Source organism: Hyaena hyaena, unplaced genomic scaffold, assembly GCF_003009895.1.
Source record: "Hyaena hyaena isolate Hyena2069 unplaced genomic scaffold, ASM300989v1 scaffold_30, whole genome shotgun sequence".
NCBI classification, from domain to species: domain Eukaryota; kingdom Metazoa; phylum Chordata; class Mammalia; order Carnivora; family Hyaenidae; genus Hyaena; species Hyaena hyaena.
In genome coordinates this window covers 2,334,931-2,355,795 of record NW_024080662.1, presented here as the reverse complement: position 1 = coordinate 2,355,795, position 20,865 = coordinate 2,334,931, and the positions used below count along the sequence as shown (strand labels likewise).

General features: G+C 38.3%; 1 protein-coding gene across 6 annotated transcripts in view; it reads right to left on the bottom strand.

The window, feature by feature from the left end:
• MAP4 (microtubule associated protein 4) overlaps positions 1-20,865 on the bottom strand; it is a 194,235-nt gene that overhangs the window by 99,272 nt on the left and 74,098 nt on the right. For all 6 annotated transcript variants that reach the window (XM_039228076.1, XM_039228075.1, XM_039228074.1 and 3 more), the window contains one exon: positions 10,059-10,127. In XM_039228076.1, coding sequence (XP_039084007.1) covers positions 10,059-10,127 — 69 coding nt within the window. The remainder of the gene's footprint in view (positions 1-10,058; positions 10,128-20,865) is intronic.

The following is a 20,865-nucleotide window of genomic DNA, read 5'->3' as shown; positions in this document are numbered from 1 at the left end:
ACCGCGAGATCATGACCTAAGCAAAAGTCGGACGCTCAACCGACTAAGCCACCCAGGCGCCCCTAACCCACTTTCAATAATTAATGAACTAGACAGAATAGGAATAGAGGATCTGAACAACACTAGAAACCAACTAGATCTAACACACATTTTTTTTAGAACATTCCATACAACAACAGCAGAATATACATTCTTCTCAAGTACACATGGAACATTTTCTAGGACAGACCATATGTTAGGCCATAAAACAAACCTAAATATATTTAAAAGCACTGAAATAATACAAAATATGTTCCCCAATTACAATGGAATGAAATTAGGGAATGACAACAGAGAGTAGTTTGGGAAATTCACAAACATGTGGAAATTAACAACATACTCTTAAATTACCAATAGGTCAAAGAAATCACAAAGGAAATTAGAAAATACTTTAAGATGAATGAAAATGAAAACACAGCACACCAAAACTCATGAGATGCAACTAAAGCAGTGCTAAGAGGGCAATTTATAGCTGTAAAAACTTATGTTAAAGGGGGGTAAAAAAATCACTAATCAGTAACATAACTTTACACCTTAAGAAACTAGAAGAAAAGCAAACTACACCCAAAGCAAGCAGAGGAAAGGAAATTAATACAAATGAGAGTGGAAATAAATGAAATAGAAAAGAAAAAATAGAGAAAACACAACAAAACCAAAAGTTTATCCGTTGAAAAGAATGACAAATTTGACAAATCTGTAACTGGAAGGATCAGTAAAAGAGATAGGACTCAAATTACTAAACTCAGAAATGAAAGAAGGGATATCAACACCAATCTTGCAGAAATAAAAGGGTTTACAAGCAAAAATTAGAAACAATGGCATGGCAACAAATTACAGATTAAATGGACAAATTCCTTAAAAGGCAATTACTACTAAAACTGACTCAAGAAGAAAACATTAGGATACAAAATTCCAGAAATAATTTTTGTAACTTATATAATTGGTTATACAGTTTCTAACAATTAGGCTTGGGAAATTAGTTCCATGATAGATGAAATTCCTTCACATTTCCCTCTACAGAAATCAAGGACCTCATTCCTTATAATAAGGCATAAGCAGATGAATCTTTTGTTGAATTAATCCTCTTGGGTTAACTGGACACCTCTTGTTCCCAATCCTCTTTAAATGTCCATCTTTCACTCTACCTATAACTGCAGCACCCAGGTACATGTAGGTGTGATTTGACTGCACTTTATTTCAACCAAACCAGAATTTTCTGCCTCACATCATCTTGATGCCAGAGACGAGTCATCTGCAGTCTGGCAGTGCACAAATACAAACCCAAAAGCACAACAATTAACTGAGAGATGGCCCAAGATTAAGGCCCCTTTGTCCACAGAAGTGATGAAGTTAGTGACACTTCTTCACATTGGTTTGTCCTCTTTCCAATTTCACTTTTCCTGGTCTCTTACTCTTTTTTTCATGGGATCACTTCTCAAAATAAACTACCTATACACACAAAGACTTTGCCTCAGCCTGGATTTTCTCCTAGAAAGTAGTGACCTAAAAAGGCCTTTAAAAGAGGCCTTTAGGGGGGCCTGGGTGGCTCAGTCAGTTAAGTGTCTGGCTCTTGATTTCCCTCAAGTCACGATCTCATGGTTTGTGGGTTTGAGCCCACATTGGGCTCTGCACTGACAGTAAGGATCCTGCTTAGGATTCTCTTTCTTTCTCTCTACCCCTCCCTCCCTCAAAATCTCTAAATAAATAAACTTAAACAAACAAACAAACAAAAAAAACAAACACAGGCCTTTAAAGGTCCCTTCCTTCCAATTGCCTTTGTGACACTTGGTTAGTACTTAGAAGACCCACTGTGATATGACAGGCTGTGATAAAAAGAGCACAAGGCTTATCAGCCTATGTTTGAGTTTGAGCTCTATCATTAACCTAACTTCAACTTCTTCAAATGAGAAATGGATATACTATTATACATTCGAAAGGGTTTACAAACTCTAAAGGGCTATCCAAAGGACAGTTATCCCTATTATTCATAAGCTGTATCAGAAAAATTTGTTCAAGATTTTACATTCAGTTAAAAATACAAAATCAATTTACAAAAACTGTATGATTAGTTCTTTTAGTAAAAATCCTCTGGTCTCTGATACAGTCTAGCTATATCTATAATGCTTTCATTTTTCAAGAAAGGAGAATGTATTTGTATATTACTTATGAAATTACAAATAAAAGAAAAATATTCTGTATCTACATATGCCTGTTATCATAAGACAGAGTGTCACTCCACAAAAAGAAGGAAATCATATAAACAAAGTTATGATTTAAAAAAGTGTATCATGCTCCCTCTCTCTCTGACCCTCCCCTGCTCATGCTGTCTCTCTATCTCTGCTAGAAATAAATAAAACATTAAAAAAAATTTTTTTTTTAAAAAAAGGGGCACCTGGGTGGCTTAGTTGGTTAAGCGTCCGACTTTCACTTAGGTCATGATCTCGCGGTTCGTGGGTTCGAGCCCCACGTCGGGCTCTGTGCTGACTGCCAGCTCAGAGCCTGGAGCCTATTTCAGAGTCTGTGACTCCCTCTCTCTCTGACCCTCCCCTGCTCACGCTGTCTCTCTCTCTCTGCTAGAAATAAATAAAATATTTAAAAAAAAAATTTTAAAATTTAAAAAAAGGGGCACCTGGGTGGCTTAGTTGGTTAAGCGTCCGACTTTCACTTAGGTCATGATCTCGCGGTTCGTGGGTTCGTGCCCCACGTCGGGCTCTGTGCTGACTGCCAGCTTTGAGCCTGGAGCCTGTTTCAGTCTGTGACTCCCTCTCTCTCTGACCCTCCCCTGCTCACGCTGTCTTTCTTTCTCTCTCTCTCTCTCTCTCTCTCCTAGAAATAAATAAAACATTTAAAAAATAAATAAATAAAAAAGTGTATCAGAATAATCGGTTCACGTAAAGCTCAGGAAGAAGCTATTTTGTCTTATTCAATACAAAGCTCCAAAAGAAACTGAAATCAAACAGCTCACTGTATATTTAAATGCTCAGTGCACAAGCTGGTTCCAAGGGAGTCCTAAATGCCTTAGAAACCAATGTACCATGTTGTATTAATGGATATCTGTGGAATTTTCTAAGAAGTTCTACACTTTTATCAGAAAACCACGAAGCAAAAAACTTGAAGAAACATTAGGTGTTTGTATTTTACTAATGTGTCTCCAATATGCAACTTGTACTTGGAAAATGAAAGAAATTAAACTTTTGTTTCTAGGATTTGGGGATGAGGTAGGGAAAAGGAGGTCTTGCTGTGTCTACATCCAGAACACACTGTGCAGCTTTATGTTTGAGCTTCATTTGTAAGTTATAATGCCAACTTAGAGGTTGGTTACAATAGCTGCTCAGAAATTCTAACATTACAGATTTATTTTTCTGCTAAGATTTCACATTTGTGGTTACTTAGAATTTTTCTAGTGTTAAATTCCTTGCATTCTATCTGATGCTACAGGAGACAGTGATGAAACCCCTAGGATATCATTTGTGTCATGACATTCCAACAAAGCAGTTTCACTCTTTCCCTGCTGCTATGACCGGGTGGGTATCACACCACATTCAGAATGGTTCTCACAATAAAAAGCCACCTCGTCTGTTCACAATGGAAACCACCAGTAGCACTGCCATTTGTGGAGGAGTTCGTTTACTGCATCTAGCTTAGCCTCCATGGTAGCATAGACGTTTATTCCACAAATAATCTGTGGTTAAGTCTTGTTAAGCCTTCACTGTAATGGAAACAACATCAATATAAAATTGAAGATAATCCACTCTTACACGTGACTTAGAAATGAAACTAACATTCTGTGCCTGCCCCACCAGTCCTATGTCTTTATCCAGAACCTTCTCAAAGCTCCCATCTCCACTGTATTATCAGGTCTACAAGAGGGAAGAATCCAATGGTAGCCAGATTTCATCTCACTTTCATCAAAAAGAATACACTAGTAAGATCTAAGAATTATCCCAATCACCAGAACCTTTAATCCTAGCATACTTATAAGAAGTTAGTGAGGACTGTGAATTATTATTTATAGTATGTAAATTCTTGTGCTTTAAACCTAAGAATAGATTGTTAAGCCCCCCTATTTAAAAGAAATCCAAGAGGGAGCCTGGCTGCCCCAGTTGGTGGAGCGTGAAACTCTTGACATTGAGGTTGTGAGTTTGAACTCTATGCTAAGTGTAGAGATCACTTAAATAAAATCTTAAAAAGGGGGAGGGGGGCACCTGGGTGGCCCAGTTGGTTAAACATCTGACTTTGGCTCCAGTCATGATCTCACAGTTTGTGAGCTCAAGTCCCTCATTGAGCTGTCTGCTGTTGGCAAAAAGCCTGCTTCAGATATTTTGTCCCCCCCCCCACCCTTCCCCACTTGCTCATGCGCGCTCTCTCTCTTTCTCTCACACACACACACAAAGAGAAACCTAAGAACATTAAACTGAACTTTCTTAATAAAAAATCTGCCAATCTGAAAAATGTTCTTTATACCATGCAAATTATCTTAGGCATAGAATCTTTACAATGTCTTAGTTCAGTCAATATATTGCCTTTGCAAATCTACCTACTGTAAAGAAACAGTAACCCAGAAATGGGTAGGGAATTGGGCATTCTGTTGAATTCTTCCCAGAAGCAGCATATTAGGGGTGCCTGGGTGGCTTAGTTGGTTCAGCATCTGACTTCAGCTCAGGTCATGATCTCGTGGTCTGTGGGTTTGAGCCCCACATCGGGCTCTGTGCTGAATGCTAGCTCAGAGCCTAGAGCCTGCTTCGGATTCTGTGTCTCCCTCTCTCTCTCTCAGAACCCTCCCCTGCTCACGCTGTCTCTCTCTCTCTCTCAGAAATAAATAAAACATTTTTAAAAATTAAAAAAAAAGAAGCAGCATATTAAAGATCATCAAATAATAAAGTTACAAAATTAAAATGTCATTGAATGTAACAGTTTCAACTGATAATTCAGAAGGCATTTTAGGAACACTGTGAACCTGAATTTTAACTGGACATGGAGTATTAGAAGTTATCTAACAATAACTGATATGCCATGAAACTCTTTTGGATTAACCACATGTTGCCACTCTCCCAACTGTTTTTCTCATCAGATGCTATAAAATATCAGTCATTTGGGCTTAACTAATACAGATTCTGGATAAAAAGGAGTTATTCTGAGAATCAAAAACAACAACGTTAGTGAAAATGAAAATGTCTGTCAGCGAGTAAAATGCCCGTACAATTATGAAATCATTATGGGTGGGATTAGAAGCTTAGTTAGACTGAAAACTCATTCCTCAAGAGTCTTTATTTGCCAAACTCACATTATATTTCAGTAATTAAGACTCCAACCAAAATCCAGTCTGTAAGGTGTTAATGTAAGATGTTTATTAGTGTAATTTATTTAGCACAATGATCACATTAAAATGCCCCAAATACAAACTGTTGTAGTCTAAAGTCACAAAAAATATAAACCCAGGTGCATGAACAAGGTTATATAAAATGTTATTTATAAACAAAGTTCTACATCTTCAACATTGGGCCGAAAAAGAAAAAAAAAAGAGAGAGAGAAAGAGAAAGATTACATATAAGAAATATATTTCAATAGAACAACGCTGACCAGTCTGGTAACCTCATGCTCTGCTGTGACCAGGATGACAAAAAAGCATTTCCTTACAGAACCGGCTCCCTCATACAAGGCTGTACTGAAGCAAAATGAAACATCCAAGGGAAACAGAGAGAGCTAACAATGTACACCGAATTTTAGCTGTTATTAGTGGAAAATTTCAATTCCATAAATTGAAAAAAAAAAAAACATATTTGGGGGAAAAAAGTCAAACAAAAACAAAGCAAAATGGAAATCAAAGTGGAATAAATCAATGTCAGCAATGGAGTGTGAGCGTGCCCCTTTGACCACTGCCACAGTAGAGCTGCCCTGGGCTTCTCCAGCCACCTGTCGCTTTCACAAGCTGTACAGACTGGTTAGAAGTGACAGAAAAAGGTCAAAATTGATCCTTAAAAGTTAGCACTGCCAGGATTGAAAAGCTCCTGGCCAAAAAACCAAAACCAAAACAAATACAGAAAACCAAAAAACATACTGAACAACTAACTGCACACCAAAGGGGAAAGTGCTAGGTTTTATTTGATGGGTGCTCTCCTACAGTTCAGAGATTTTATATTTTATCAACTGCTTCAGAGGTAAGCATAAGCACATGCCTCAAATGTGCTTCCTCTAAGTGTCTTCTCTCCAAGAACACACAGAAGGAATTTCTGGCAGAGGAGCAAGCTCCTGCTTGTGACCAGAAGAGGGAATGCTTCCTGAATTCCAGAAGTCACTGCAGAGACTCTGTTTAAACTTTCATAATATTCTGGTTTTTCCATCTCAAAAGTAGTTTTGTGTCAGAGGACCTAAAATAATATACAACTCAAAATTTCCTCAGAACCTAGTGCCAATTATTTATTTTAATCCAAAATAATCAATAACTTGTTGATTATGACAATCTGCATAATTAATCAGAAGACAGAAAATTGGAGTGTTTCACATTCTGGATCTTAAACCAGAACTCGTCTAAGATTTCAAAACATGGCCCAGGTTTTATATTCTCTTTCTAAATATCCAATCAAAGGTTATTATCTGAAAAGCTCCGCAGTACTTTTTCCAAATGGTTCTTCTAGATTTTTTAGCTATTAGTGTGGGAAAACGAGGAACGAGTTTAAGAAAGTCCCACTGGGCTCCATGCTGACAGTGAAGAGCCTACTTGGGATTTTCTCCCTCTCCATCTCTCTCAAAATAAGTAAAATAAACTTAAAAAGGAAAAGCAAAAAGTCCCACTGGGACAATCCTCAGAATGCAAAGAGTATAAATGCTGATTTGTAAAGGTCTTCACATGTGATCCACCAATCTCCCTGGCACGCTGCAAAAAGGCTTCTCCAGAGACCAAAGGGATTCAAGACACTACCTGAACAGAGTTTGCATCCAATCTGATAACCATGTCATTAGAAACCTGATAAGCTGTTTGTAGTTCTTCAGTGAATTGCGATGTACTTTCATTCTCATGTGTTTACAGAAAAAGTTGTTTTCTATCTGTATCAGCATCCCAGTAGTCTATACAGGATTCCACTTTCTTAAACTTCTCAATTCTTATTTTGATAGTTCATGATCGTGTTATGAAAGTAACTTTGGTTATAAAATTTCATACACAAAAAAAGGCTGTCAGACTTTCAAGAGAATCTAAGCCTCTAGACAAATAAACCGTAATTTCATAATATAAACAATTTCAGCCCAATTTGCAAATGACAAAAGATGATTTAATTTGAGGAAGTACTTTTCAAAGTTGAGTCAGGGCTACTCTAAATTAGAAAACTTTAAATTAAAATAGCTATAGTTATTCAGATTTTAGTAAGGTGGAGAGAAACACAGGTAAGCCTAAAAGACTGTCTCTCCCTAAAAGCAAGCTCACAGAGGGAGAAGGTGGGAGAGGGAAGGGAGAGGGGAGGGAGGGTCACTGCAGTACTGGTGGACTCAATCCCTTTATGAAAGCACACGTTCTTATTTGGTGTTACAATATCCTGATTCATTCTGAAGAGCTGAAAAAATAAATGGAAAAGGCCAACTCAAAATGTCTAAAAAAAAAAAAAAACCAAAAATGTGAGATTGAATGAAATGATAAAATGAGTTTTCAAAGAGAACATGAAATAAAAGACATTAGATGCCCTTTATAAAATATTAAAATTAAAAAGGATTCATCTTGTACTCTGTGCTCACAAAGGGAAAGGAGGTTCCATCAAGCCCTGCAGAGCACGAGAAGAAGCAGGTGGTTTGCTCAGGCAGCAGCAGAAATAGGCCCCGAAGAACTACCCTCAGCTTCTTCTACATCGTGTCCAGGAAGGAAAAGCAAAGCTCTGCAAAATGCTGCAGGTTTTAGAAGTGTAACGGTGCTTAGGAAAGATCACTGGTCTGGTGTTGCAGCAGCCCCAGTGTGGAGAGACACGCTAGGCTTCTGGGAGGAGAAAAATAGAAAGAGAGGAAGAAGTAGGAAGGGGAAGGAAAGGGCAGAAAAGCACAGGTTATTAGTAAACAGCAAGTTCAACACAGCAAGATGCTCATACACCCTTTATATGCTATCAGTGGAGCTGGTCTGCTCTTAGGATTAGAGACAACATCCTGAATAAAACAGAAATGGGATTTTTTTTCAAACTGGCATTGAGCTACGTGCTCTAGTTAGTAATGGCCAAATCAGAATGAGGTCACAACATGCTCCAAAAACATGCACTCTTTGTCCCCTCCCTACTCCTTCCCACCCCCAGCGAAACATGCATATTTTCAAGAGGTCAAATTCAGAAACCAAATATCTTCCAAGGTATGCAAATCATATTCTACTGTTGCCATAATGTCAGTGGGCAGTTCATAAATCCCTGGGTTCTTTTTTGCCACCAGAGAACTGAAAGTCTTTAAACAGTAAGGGCCAGGCTGTATGTTTTTCCTGTTCAATTTTTTCCGTGCTATTAAGAGTTGGCAATCAGAAGCAATTGCTACACAAAGTTTGGGTCTCTTCTGGTCATACTTGACATCTTGCTGGGAAAAATCTCTAGTTTTGACAGTTGTTTCCTCTCTAAATGAAAATGGCATCCACTCCTTCAACTGGCTAATCCAATCATCTCCTCAAACCCTTCTCTTCCCTTGGCTCTGCCTCTTTGTCAAAGAAAGCTGAACTTACACACATTTCTTAAAAGTTCATGTTCAAGCTTCTCATTCAACCACAGGGATATTTCCATAAATGTTTTCTTAAAACTATACTACACAGATGACTCGGCTTTCAAAGCAGGCGCAGAAACAGTCAATAATACAACAAAGGTTTTCAAAGAAATACAAAAATTCCCCTTCACAAAACTGGAAGATAAGGTGGTACTTCTGGTTGTTTTTAGCTTCTAAAGAGTTTCTAAGTTAATAGGCTGCTAATAAGGATGTTAATGTCACTGGGTAAAACTAACATTCACAACAAATGGAAAATAGCCATCAATAAATCGGAGATACAAAGATAGATAGGACATTTTGAAAGGTCACAGAATAAAAAATAAATCCTGGAATAACTGCTGTTGCTAACAGGAGGCTTTCTGGAAGCCTTACAAACAGAAATCGTATGGTGGCTCAAGGAAAGTCGTCTCAAGGCTGAGGTGCCCATACAAGGGAAACACAGACACAGCACATGTCTAGTGCTCGCCTCCAGTGCAGCAATGTGAATCGAATGTTATACCCCAGTTAAGGGCACACTCTGTTGCAAAGAGCAGTTTGCTTGCCCAGTAGAGGTCTATTCATTTGGGTCAACAGTGTCAGCCTGATTACAACTGTAAAGTAAGTGCAGTTATTTATAAAAATACAGCATGACTCTCTTAATGGCTACCTAAGAGAAGGTTTGCACAGAACATCCCTGTGGACCCTGCTACTTCTTTGAGAATTCTGCTCAATACAAATACACTGGGATTAGAGAGCTGGTGCTAGTTATGAGGTGGGAACCCCGGGAACTCAGTGCTAGCTGATAGAATATCAAAGTCTTAGTAATAAGCTAGGAACTAAGATTAGAGACAGATTTCAAAAGTAACAGTTAAAGGGGAGGAAAAAGAGAAAAGAGAAAGACTGAGGGCAAAACAGAAAAGAAAGAACTTTTAATTTGTGGCTCATAGATTTCCTAACATTGAGCCATGGAAAGCAAGCTGAGTGCAGTGGGGAAAAGCCTGTGTAAAGAGCTGTTGTGGCCAAAGCCTCCACTATAACAACATGTTTTGATGATGATTAGTCTGCATCTATAATTGTATTTTTAAGATTGATCCAGCTCTTGTGTGGCACAACTACAACAAATATTCAAGAAATACCACTCTTTTCTTCTGTTGTTGGAGATGTTATGTGGCAGATGCCCTGGATCTGAATACATCCAACAAGAACAACAAAACCCTTAAGAATAATTCACATGCCTCCCTAACAATCCTCCTCAAAGGAGATCATCGAGGTGTGTACTGGGACTGTTTCACCTCCACATTTGGGGAATCCAAGGAACCACTTACCCGCAGTATCATTCCCTTCCATTCCATGGTCACCGTTGGCTAGCCCTGCTGCTTTAGAGGATGGAGTACCTGCAACAATCAGAAAGAATAATCATCCGCTGTGACAGCCAGTGATATGAAAAACATACTCCACACCACCTAAATAGGTAGAATTTGGTCACTCTTCAATAGCATGAGCTTAAAGCAGATAAAAATCTGTCCAAAATTTAAAGATCCAATAAAAGAAAACCCAGGAATATAGGACACTATGGAGTCCTTCGTTTTTATGGTGCCCAGACTCTACACTATAGAAGAGCCTTTCCTAACAAGGAAGCTGAAATCCCTTCTGTTCTATAAATTGTCAAAGATTACCATTGTATTCAATAGAACCACTAAGAAGCACCACAGATTTCAAATTCAATCCAAATTCAAATCCAATGCTGCAAGGACACAGGGCAATTTGAAACTCCCACAAAAAGAGTCCAGGGTGTCGTCATTGCTCCTGAGGGTGAGGATTACATGGTCACCAGTAGCACTACTGGAAGCAGAGAACTTTTTTTTTTTAATCTTACTTAATATAGTTGTGTCTTATTTCCTAATAACTAAAGACGTTGAGCATCTTTTCATGTTTATTTGCCATTTCTTTCTTTAGTGAATTGGTCGGTCAAGTTTTTTGACCACTTTTCTTTGGGTTGTTTTCTTATTATTGAGTTTTGAGGATTCCCTGTATATTCTGAGTACCAACCCTTTATCAGATGAATTCTGCAAATATTTTTCTTCCCATCTAGAACTTCTATTTTCATTCTCTTAGCTGTGTCTTCTGGAAAGCAAAAGTTTAAATTTTGATGAACTCAAATTTTTCATTTTTCTCTTGTGTTTTCTTTTATTTTCAGTGAGGTACCTGAGAAATCTTTATCTAACTCAAGGTCAAGGGATTTTCTCCTGTTTTCCTCTGGAACTCTTATAATTTTCAAATTTAGGTTCCATATTAAGGCCTATGGTACATGATAAATTTTGTATATAGTGTAGATATGGGTCTAGATCCATATTTTTTGCTTATGGACATCTAATTATTCCTGTATAACTTGTTGAAAAGACTATCCTTATTCCACTGAACTGCCTTTGCATTTCTGTAGTAAAATCACATGTATGTGTGGATTTCTGGACTCTCTCTTCTATTCCACCAGCCTGTAAGTCTATCCATTTTTCCAAAACTACACAGTCTTGATTACTGAATCTGTAGAGTATTTAAAAAAGTCATGTGAGTCCTCCATAATGGGTCTTTTCCAAAACTGTTTTGGTTATTCTAGTTCCTTTGCTCTACTATATCATGAATGAAATTGCACTGACTATACAGATCAATATAAGGATGTACACAACCTTTTCTTAAAAGCTCTGACCACATCTAACATTTTAGCAACCCATGTAGCTCTGCAGTCAGCTTGCCAACCCAAGAGCTCCCCATGAGTCACTCTCAAGAACTTATCAGAAATATTGTTCATAAAACAAGTAATAATCTAGAATGTGTGCTACAAAAATATAAAATGCAAGATTTTACTTTGGAAGACAAGAAACTACACTGTCCAACCTTCTGACTCCCACAGACCCAAGGTAGAAATCTTTCACATAAACTCACTGAAAAGATCTTTCATTCTGTTATCTCAGATAACAGAGGAACAACTACAGAAAACCTAAAGAACAAGTCAGACCAAAAAGAGATTATCAATTAACTGGAAGAAAAAGAAAATGAAGGAATGAAAGAGAACACACTTTTATTTAATATCCACTATGTACCCAGCACCATCCTAGGGCTTCACATACTGTGTTTTACTTATCCGGAGAGATACCAAATATGTTCTATCCCACATTTATGCCAAATATGGGACAGAACATGTTTAGCATAAATTTCCTTTTACCCTCCCAAAGTACTTTTATAAAATTTATTCTTCTTAGCTCAAGAAAGAACACATATTTTAAAAATCTGCCTCATTTTAAAATACAGATTGTAAAAAATAAAATGCAGATTACAGGAAAATGCAAATTATAAAAAAATACCATATTCTGGTCATGAAGAGTGATAAAATCTTTTTAAAATTTACTAATAGCCAGTGTTGACAACAGTGTAAGAAAATAGGTAATCTCATACACCACTTGATGAATATAAATTGGAACAACCCTTTTATGAGACAACTTGGCAGTCTATCAAATTTTGATATACTTGCTTAACTCAACAATCCATTTTAGGTATGTAGTGCAGAGAAAGACATAAAAGTACACAAATATGAATGATAACGAAATGTTGATTATGGCATTGTTTAAAAAGTTACAAATGAGGGGCGCCTGGGTGGCTCAGTCGGTTAAGCATCTAGCTTTGGCTCAGGTTATGATTTCATGGTCGTGGGTTCAAGCCCCACATCGGGCTCTGTGCTGACAGATTCTGTGTCTCCCTCTCTCTCTGACCCTCCCCTGCTCACGCTGTGTCTCTCTCAGAAATAAATAAAACATTAAAAAAATTTTTTTTAAGTTACAAATGCCCACTGACAGATTCACTAAATTGTGAAATAATATGCAATTTCAAAAGAAATGAGATAGCTTTTCATGTACTGATATGGAAAGATGCCAGACCTTATTAGGAAAAAAATTAAACCAGGGCTGCCTGAGTGGCTCAGTCAGTTAAGCATCTGACTCTTTATCTCAGCTTAGGTCTTGATCTTAAGGGTTGTGAGTTCAAGCCCCATACTGGGCTTCAGAATGGGCATGAAGCCCATTTAAAAGAAAAAAAGAAAAGCAAATATAGCATAATAGCATTATAACACACATGCACACACAAATAATCAGAAAAAATATGAAAAGAATATATACCACCACTACTGGGGAACCAGAGATAAGGACAAAAAGGAAGACTTAACAGACACAAAGTCCTGTTTTAATTGACCACATTAAAGAATTTTATAATACTTTTAAAAAATTTAAGTTTATTTACTTTGGCAGGGGGAGGTATGCAGGCAAAGTGGGGCAGAGACAGGAAGAGAAAAAGAATCCCAAGCAGGCTCTGCACTGTCAGTATGAAGCCTGATTCAGGGCTCAGACTCACCAACCACGAGATCACGACCTGAGCCAAAATCAACGTGTTGGACGCCTAACTGACTGAGCCACTTACATGCCCCAGAGCACATTAAAGAATTTAAGAGTAGGGACACCTGACTGGCTTAGTTGGTAGGACATGAAACTCTTGATCTCAGGGTCTGGAGTTCAAGCCCCATGTTAAGCATAGAGCTTAACTAATAAAATAATAATAATAATAAAAATAATAAAATAATACAGCTTTTAAAAAAAATAATGGATAGATATTTAAAGAATGGATAGACAAGGGAAATGAACCCACAAACTTTTGGCCAACTAATTTTTGACAAACCAGGGAAGAATATCCAGTGGAATAAAGGCAGTCTCTTCAGCAAATGGTGTTGGGAAAACTGGACAGCGACATGCAGAAATATGAACCTGGACCGCTTTCTTACACCGTACACAAAAAATAAACAGATGAAAAGACCTAAATGTGAGACAGGAAGCCATCAAAATTCTAGGAGAAAGCAGGCAAAAACCTCTTTGACCTCGGCCACAGCAGCTTCTTACTTAACATGTCTCCAGGGGAAAGGGAAATAAAAGCAAAAATGAACTATTGGGACCTCATCAAGTTAAAAACCTTCTGCACAGCAAAGGAAACAATCAGCTAAACTAAAAGGCAACTAACAGAATGGAAGAAGATATTTGCAAATGACCTATCAGATAAAAGGTTAGTATCCAAAATTTATAGAGAACTCAACACCCGAAAAACAAATTATCCAGTGAAGAAATGGGCAAAAGACATGAATAACACTTCTCCAAAGAAGACATCCAGATGACTAATAGACACATGAAAAAATGCTCAACATCATTCATCATCAGGGAAACACAAATCAAAACCACAATGAGATACCACACCACACCTGTCAGAATTGCTAAAATTAACAACTCAAGCAACAACAGATGTTGGCAAGGATGCAGAGAAAGAGGATCTCTTTTGCACTACTGGTAGGAATGCAAACTGGTGCAGCCACTCTGGAAAACAGCAGAGAGATTCCTCAAAAAGTTAAAAATAGAACTACCCTGCAACTCAGCAATTGCACTACTAGGTATTTAACCAAGGGATACAGGTGTGCTGTTTTGAAGGGGCACATGCACCCCAATGCCTATAGCAGTGCTATCAACAATAGCCAAAGTACGGAAAGAGCCCAAATGTCCATCAACAGATGAATGGATAAAGAAGATGTGGTATATATGTACAATGGAGTATTACCGGCAATCAAAAAGAATGAAATCTTGCCATTTGCAACAATATGGATGGAACTAGAGTGTATTATGCTAAGTGAAATTAGTCAGAGAAAGACAAATATCATGACTTCACTCGTGTGGAATTTAAGTTACAAAACAGATGAACATAAGGAAAGGGAAGCAAAAATAATATAAAAACAGGGAAGGGATACAAAACATAAGAGACTCTTTAAAATTTTTTTTTTTTAATGTTTTATTTATTTCTAGGAGAGGGAGAGAGACAGCGTGAGCAGGGGAGGGTCATAGAGAGAGGGAGTCACAGAATCCGAAACAGGCTCCAGGCTCTGAGCTGGCAGTCAGCACAGAGCCCGACGCGGGGCTCGAACCCACGAACCGTGAGATCATGACCTAAGCGAAAGTCGGACGCTCAACCGACTAAGCCACCCAGGCGCCCCAGAGACTCTTTAAATATAGAGAACAAACTGAGGGTTGCTGGAAGGGCTATGGGGGGAGGATGGGCTAATGGGCAAGGGGCTTTAAGGAAGACACTTGTGGGATAAGCACTGGTGTTATACATAGGGGATAAATCACTGGAAGTTACTCCTGAAATCATTATTGCACAATATGCTAACTAACTTGCATGTAAATTAAAAAAAAATTTTAAGTAGCTAATATTTACAGAATTCTGTATAACAGAATAGTATTTAGCTATTAAAAATGAGGTTGTAAAAGTGTATTAACATATTTGTATATTAGTAATCCACATGTGCAAAATAATAAAATTATGCACTATACAATCCCATTTTGGTAAAAAATTAAAATTATGTATTTAAACTTAAAAAAAAAAGAATGGATAGAAAAAGCCAACTGAAGTTCACAGGTCATCCTCAACATACTACCATGAGTGCTTAAAAATGACAGGAAAGATGGCTCAAAAGAATAAAGAAAAGACCTAGCAATCAAGGTTACCACACCTTCTTGGTAATGATATGGTAGTGGACCAGAAATTACAAGGAATATCCAAGACGTTGAAAGCCAATAGGTTCACTAAAAAAGAAACCAAAGGCCAAAGGCAGCACAGGAAAGCAGGACTGAAAGGTCTTCTGCAGGCAGACAGCAGGCATGATGTGAGCGCCATTAAAAGCTACTGAGCCAGTCTCCATTTCCTCCACACTTTCCTTCCCTCGCCCCACAACAGTCAGCCTTCTGCCAACCTCCGGGATGAATGGGGAGCCCTCACACTCCACCTGGCAGCACAGATGTATTCCTGTCAGAGGCTGGTGGTAGAAAAACAGTCATGAGGAATCTCAAATAGACAGCAATGCCACATAACTGAGGGAAACTATCACTAAAAGAGTAAAGCATCACATTCAAAGAGAATAAACATCACTCAGGGAAACAATGTTGATACAGAAAATAGGAAACTTTTTAAAAAACTACCTCATTTCCCTCAGAAGGTATAAAAGAAAATATCACATCCATGAAACAAAAGCAAGCCCCTATACAAAGTGAATATTCTCATGACCAAGTAACAAATCATATTCCAGGTTAGGTAGTTTCCAATTCTTTGCTTTCATCAAAATTGAAAGAAGACTTACAGAATTCTTAACATATAACTCAAAGAACTGAGAACATTTCCATAGAGATGTCCTTTCCCACACACTTAGCTATATAAATAAAGTTTTTTCACTTTAATATCTATTAAAACAATAGGAAGAGAGGGGCGCCTGGGTGGCTCAGTCGGTTAAGCATCTGACTCTTGATCTCAGGATCGAGAGTTCAAGCCCTGCGGTAGGGCATGAAGCTAACAAAAAACAAAAAGAAAAACAAAAAACAATAGGAATAGAAATTGCTAACCCCTCTTTCATCCTAGCAAAAAAATAATTATCTACAGATTCATGACCTAATTGAGAAAAATATTAGACCCCCATCACTTAGAAACACATTTTCAACCAAATCCAACTTTTATGGTTAGTAATGATTTACCAAAAATTTTAACACATGTGATCAATTATGTACCACTAGTAACTGTGATAAAAACTTTTCTTCTGCACCAAGCTAATATTTAAAGCTTTAAGGTTACAGGAACTTTTTAAATTAAAATTTAAGCTTACATACATATTTGTTACAAAAACAAAGTAGCAATCAAGAAAAACCTATCAAGTATAAAAATGTATTACACTAAGATAAAAGTCTATGACAGACATGGACTAGAAATAAGAGTTCAAGGAATCAAAAGAAGGACTTACATTTCGAATGATAATGAACAGCTTGCTCATACAGTTTTAAAATACATGATGAGGAGAATCAAAACGCTATATATTTAGGAGCATTTGGATGCATTGAAAAGAGCAGCGTAACTTATTTTTATGTGGTAAAAGTAAAACATTCTGAAAATGACATGCTTTAACAACTACCTCCTTTAGCCAGAGCTTTAAATATCATCAACCTCCAGATTGGTATCTCAAGCCCAGAACTCTCCTCTGAACTGCACACTCTTATCTAGATGCCTATTGCTCTTCTCCACTCAGGTATCTTCTCCACTATCGTATAATTCACACTCAGCAACTCTTGACCTAAATTTCTTATATTCCTCTAAAAATCAACCCTTTTTTTTTTTAAAGAGAGAGACTCTCAAGCAGGCTCTGAACTGGGCATGGAGCCCATCACTGAGCTTGACCTCACAACTATGAGATCATGACCTGAGCCAAAATCTAGAGTTGGACACTTAATTGAGCCACCCAGGCACCTCTCAAAATACTCTTTCTAGAGCTTTCCCAATCTCAGATGCTGGCAAATCATTTTTCAGTCAACTGTGCTAAAACCCTTGGCGTTATCCGAGATTCATATTTGGCAATGTAAAAGGAGTGGTTTGGGTGGTGTGGCATGGGCTACTGTAGGCTGGGAAGGGGTTCAAGAAAGGAGGAGACAAGTAGTAGATACATCTTTTTCAAAGGAGCAGGAAAAAGAGAAGTAAATGAGATGGGCATGGGGTTGAGATAAGACCTTTTTTTGAAAGTATATTTATTTATTTTGAGAGAGAGAGAGAGAAAGCATGAGATGGGGAGGAACAGAGGGTGGGGGAGAGAGAAAGAATCCCAAGCAGGATCAGCACCATCAGTGCAGAACCTGATGCAGGGCTCGAACTCATGAACTGTGAGATCATGACCTGAGCTGAAGTTGGACATTCAACTGACTGAGCAACCCAGGCATCCCTGAGATAGGATTCTTTTTTTAAGGAAAGAAAAAATTATGGTCTGTCTGATGCTACTGAATGACCCAGGTGAAACGGAGAAACTGATGATGCAGGAGACAGAAGAGACAATTGCTATAGCAGTGCCCTAAGTGAAAGCACAGTTAGCCCTTAACAAGAGGAAGAGCAGAGGAAAGGGCAGAGGGGAGGGAGGGGAGGAGATGCAGCAGGGGGACTGTGCAGAAGTTCTCTTCTGACTGAGTCTATTGATCCTTTGTTGTAAAAGTCATTGACTAAGAATATGAACAGGAGAGCAGGTGCTGGAGGTTTGAACAGAAAGGAGATGATGTGAAATAGCCATCTAAGAAAGTGGAAAACTTTACAAATTCATATGAATTAGCAGCAGAGTCCTCAGGTTCAAAGGTCAAGCTCTTTATACAAATGAAATAGAATCATATTTCTTGAAAATAATATTTATATCTAATAATTTTGTCTTTTGAGTTAAATAAGTAAATCTTTAGTTTTGAAAAATAGCATCTATAAGACATTAAATTAAGCAGAGAGTATGCATCTGTGAAGATGGTGCAGTTTCACAGAAAGAACATAAGGTATAAAATCAGAAGATCTGGGTTCAGTTGTGGTTCTGTCACTATTAACCAAATAATGAAATGCAGCTCCCTTGTGCTTTCTAAGTCTTAGCAGCCTCCCCTGAAAAAATGGGATAATATCTACCTCCCGTGGTTATCAGGAAGATGAAATCTGCTAATACTGGAGGAAGTGTTGTGCCAATTGTACAGTGTTATGTAAATGTTAACAACTTTTATTATTCTCATTGCTATTAACTACAGATTGATCAACTACAGATGATTAATCTGTAGATTAACTGTAGACCGATCACTAAACTATAAAGTAACCTTGGTAGAACATAAAAATATAAAAATCTAGCTTAAGTGATATCAATAGAATGATAATTGTGTGTCTAAGAAATAAGGAACTTACTAGAATAAAATAAAAGCAAAATAAGGAGGTTAGGAGAAAATAAAAGAGAGACTGAGATTCTACCATACACATAACACCTAAGAGTCTAAAAAGAATTCAAGCCCAGGAGAGAATAATAAGAGATAGAGGAAGGAAGGGAGGGAGGGAGGAAGGAAGGGAGGGAGGAAGGGAGGGAGGAAGGGAGGGAGGAAGGGAGGGAGGAAGGAGGAAGGAAGGAAAGAAAGAAAAAAGAAAAACATTACAACATAAAAATAATTAGGCTTTAGAGTAAGAAAGAGGCTCACTGTGCATTACTGGGTAAATCCTAATTTCAAAAGACGCTACACTGCCTCCTTTTACTAATTAATACCCTCAGAGGAACATCCATTTCATGAAATGAAATCTTTCACAGTTAAACACCTATAAGCACTGAAAACAACACAATTTTTAAGTAATCACACATTCTGAGAAATAAGGACATTCAAATTTACTGGTTTTGGTGGTGAGTTTTTTCTTTCTGTGTTTTTAAAGTGATTTCAGGGTCCCACAGCTGGCAAATCAGACAGAGAAGGGAAGTAGTAAGACATTGAGAGGATGTGTGTGCTGTGAGGAAGACAGCCACGGCGAGTCGGCTCTGGGCAAAATGGGGGGCGGGGGCGGGATTCCACAGGATCTCCACAACAAGGGCACCTTCTAGTGCAAGTCAGGCCTGTTCCAACATCGCCCTCTGGTGGCCAATACAGCCGGTTGAGATGTTCAAGAGAAGGCCCATCAGCAAAACAAGAATTCTGCAGTATCTAGTTATCATCCTTTCCAGGACTTGGCTTAGGCCCTTTCTCCTGGATCAATGTTTCTCAATCTTCGGTGCATCAAAGTTACCTGCAAGGGCTTGTTAAAACACAGATTGCTAAGCTCCATACCCAAAGTTTCCAATTCCAGGTGAGCCTAAGAATTGTACCTTAACAAGCTCCCAAGTGATGGGATACTTCTAGTCCAAGGACCATACTTTGAAAACCACCATCCTATGTTAAAACATTTTTTTTTAAATGTTTTATTTATTTCTAGGAGAGAGAGAGACAGCGTGAGCAGGGGAGGGTCAGAGAGAGAGAGGGAGTCACAGACTGAAACAGGCTCCAGGCTCTGAGCTGGCAGTCAGCACAGAGCCTGACGCGGGGCTCGAACCCACAAACCGCGAGATCATGACCTAAGCGAAAGTCGGATGCTTAACCGACTAAGCCACCCAGGCGCCCCTAAAACATTTTTTTTTAACATTTATTTATTTTTGAGACAGAGAGACAAAGCATGAGCTGGGGAGGGGCAGAGAGAGAGGGAGACATAGAATCAGAAACAGGCTCCAGGCTCTGAGCTGTCAGCACAGAGCCCAATGTGGGGCTCAAACCCACGGACCACGAGATCATGACCTGAGCTGAAGTCGGACACTTTACCGACTGAGCCACCCAGGTGCCCCAATGTTAGAACATTTAACAGAAACAAATTCACGGCCTCAGAAGCCTCCTAGAATCCTCTCCATCTCACAAGTACAGTTAAGCACAGAGTACAGGAAACTTAAGTGACCTGTGTACAAATTTGCCAATTATCCGTGCCTAAGCATCAACAATGTGCTAGATGCTCATTCAAACATCCATGACAGTGTTGTGAATGAACAAAAGTCACAGAAATATTATTGTTTTGTTATTCACATGTAAAAGAAAGCTGTCTTTTGTCTCCCTGGCCTAGAAAATAGAGCCATATACAGGGGATAATGAACAATAAGTGGATAACATTTCTGCAGAAGAAAACAAGTAATACGTATATTCTGAAAAAGTATTTTGAGCACTGTTTCCCAAGGTGACAGGCATTTTAGAAATAGTATGACACCAGTTTTACTTCCAGGTATTTGGCTCTTTAGATGTTTTATGGAGCAATAAGAAAATTAAAAAAATTCGTGAAACAAAACTGAGTAGTGGGAAAATGGAAAAGAGAAAAGAGTATGTATATTCACAAAAAAGGCCTAAAAACTATGAAAAATCCAGTGGCAACAAGCACCCCTAGTACCCACCCACGTTGTGAAGGGGAGGGAAGCTTTGAGAAATCACTGTTTCCAGGTCTGAGGCAGGAATTATATGTTGGGAGGAAAAAAGCAACTTTTCCTACTCTGTGTTAGGTGTCATAAAAGCAGCTTGCTTGCTTACCCCCCATTTTTAAGTTGAGGCAATTAGGGTAGGCATGTGAGAATTAAAAGAAATAAAAACACCACTGTCCAAAGAGTTGTATTAAATGTAACCTATTCAATTGCCCTTTCTAATCTAGGTGCAGGAAACTGGTTGATAAATTTCCACTGGCTGG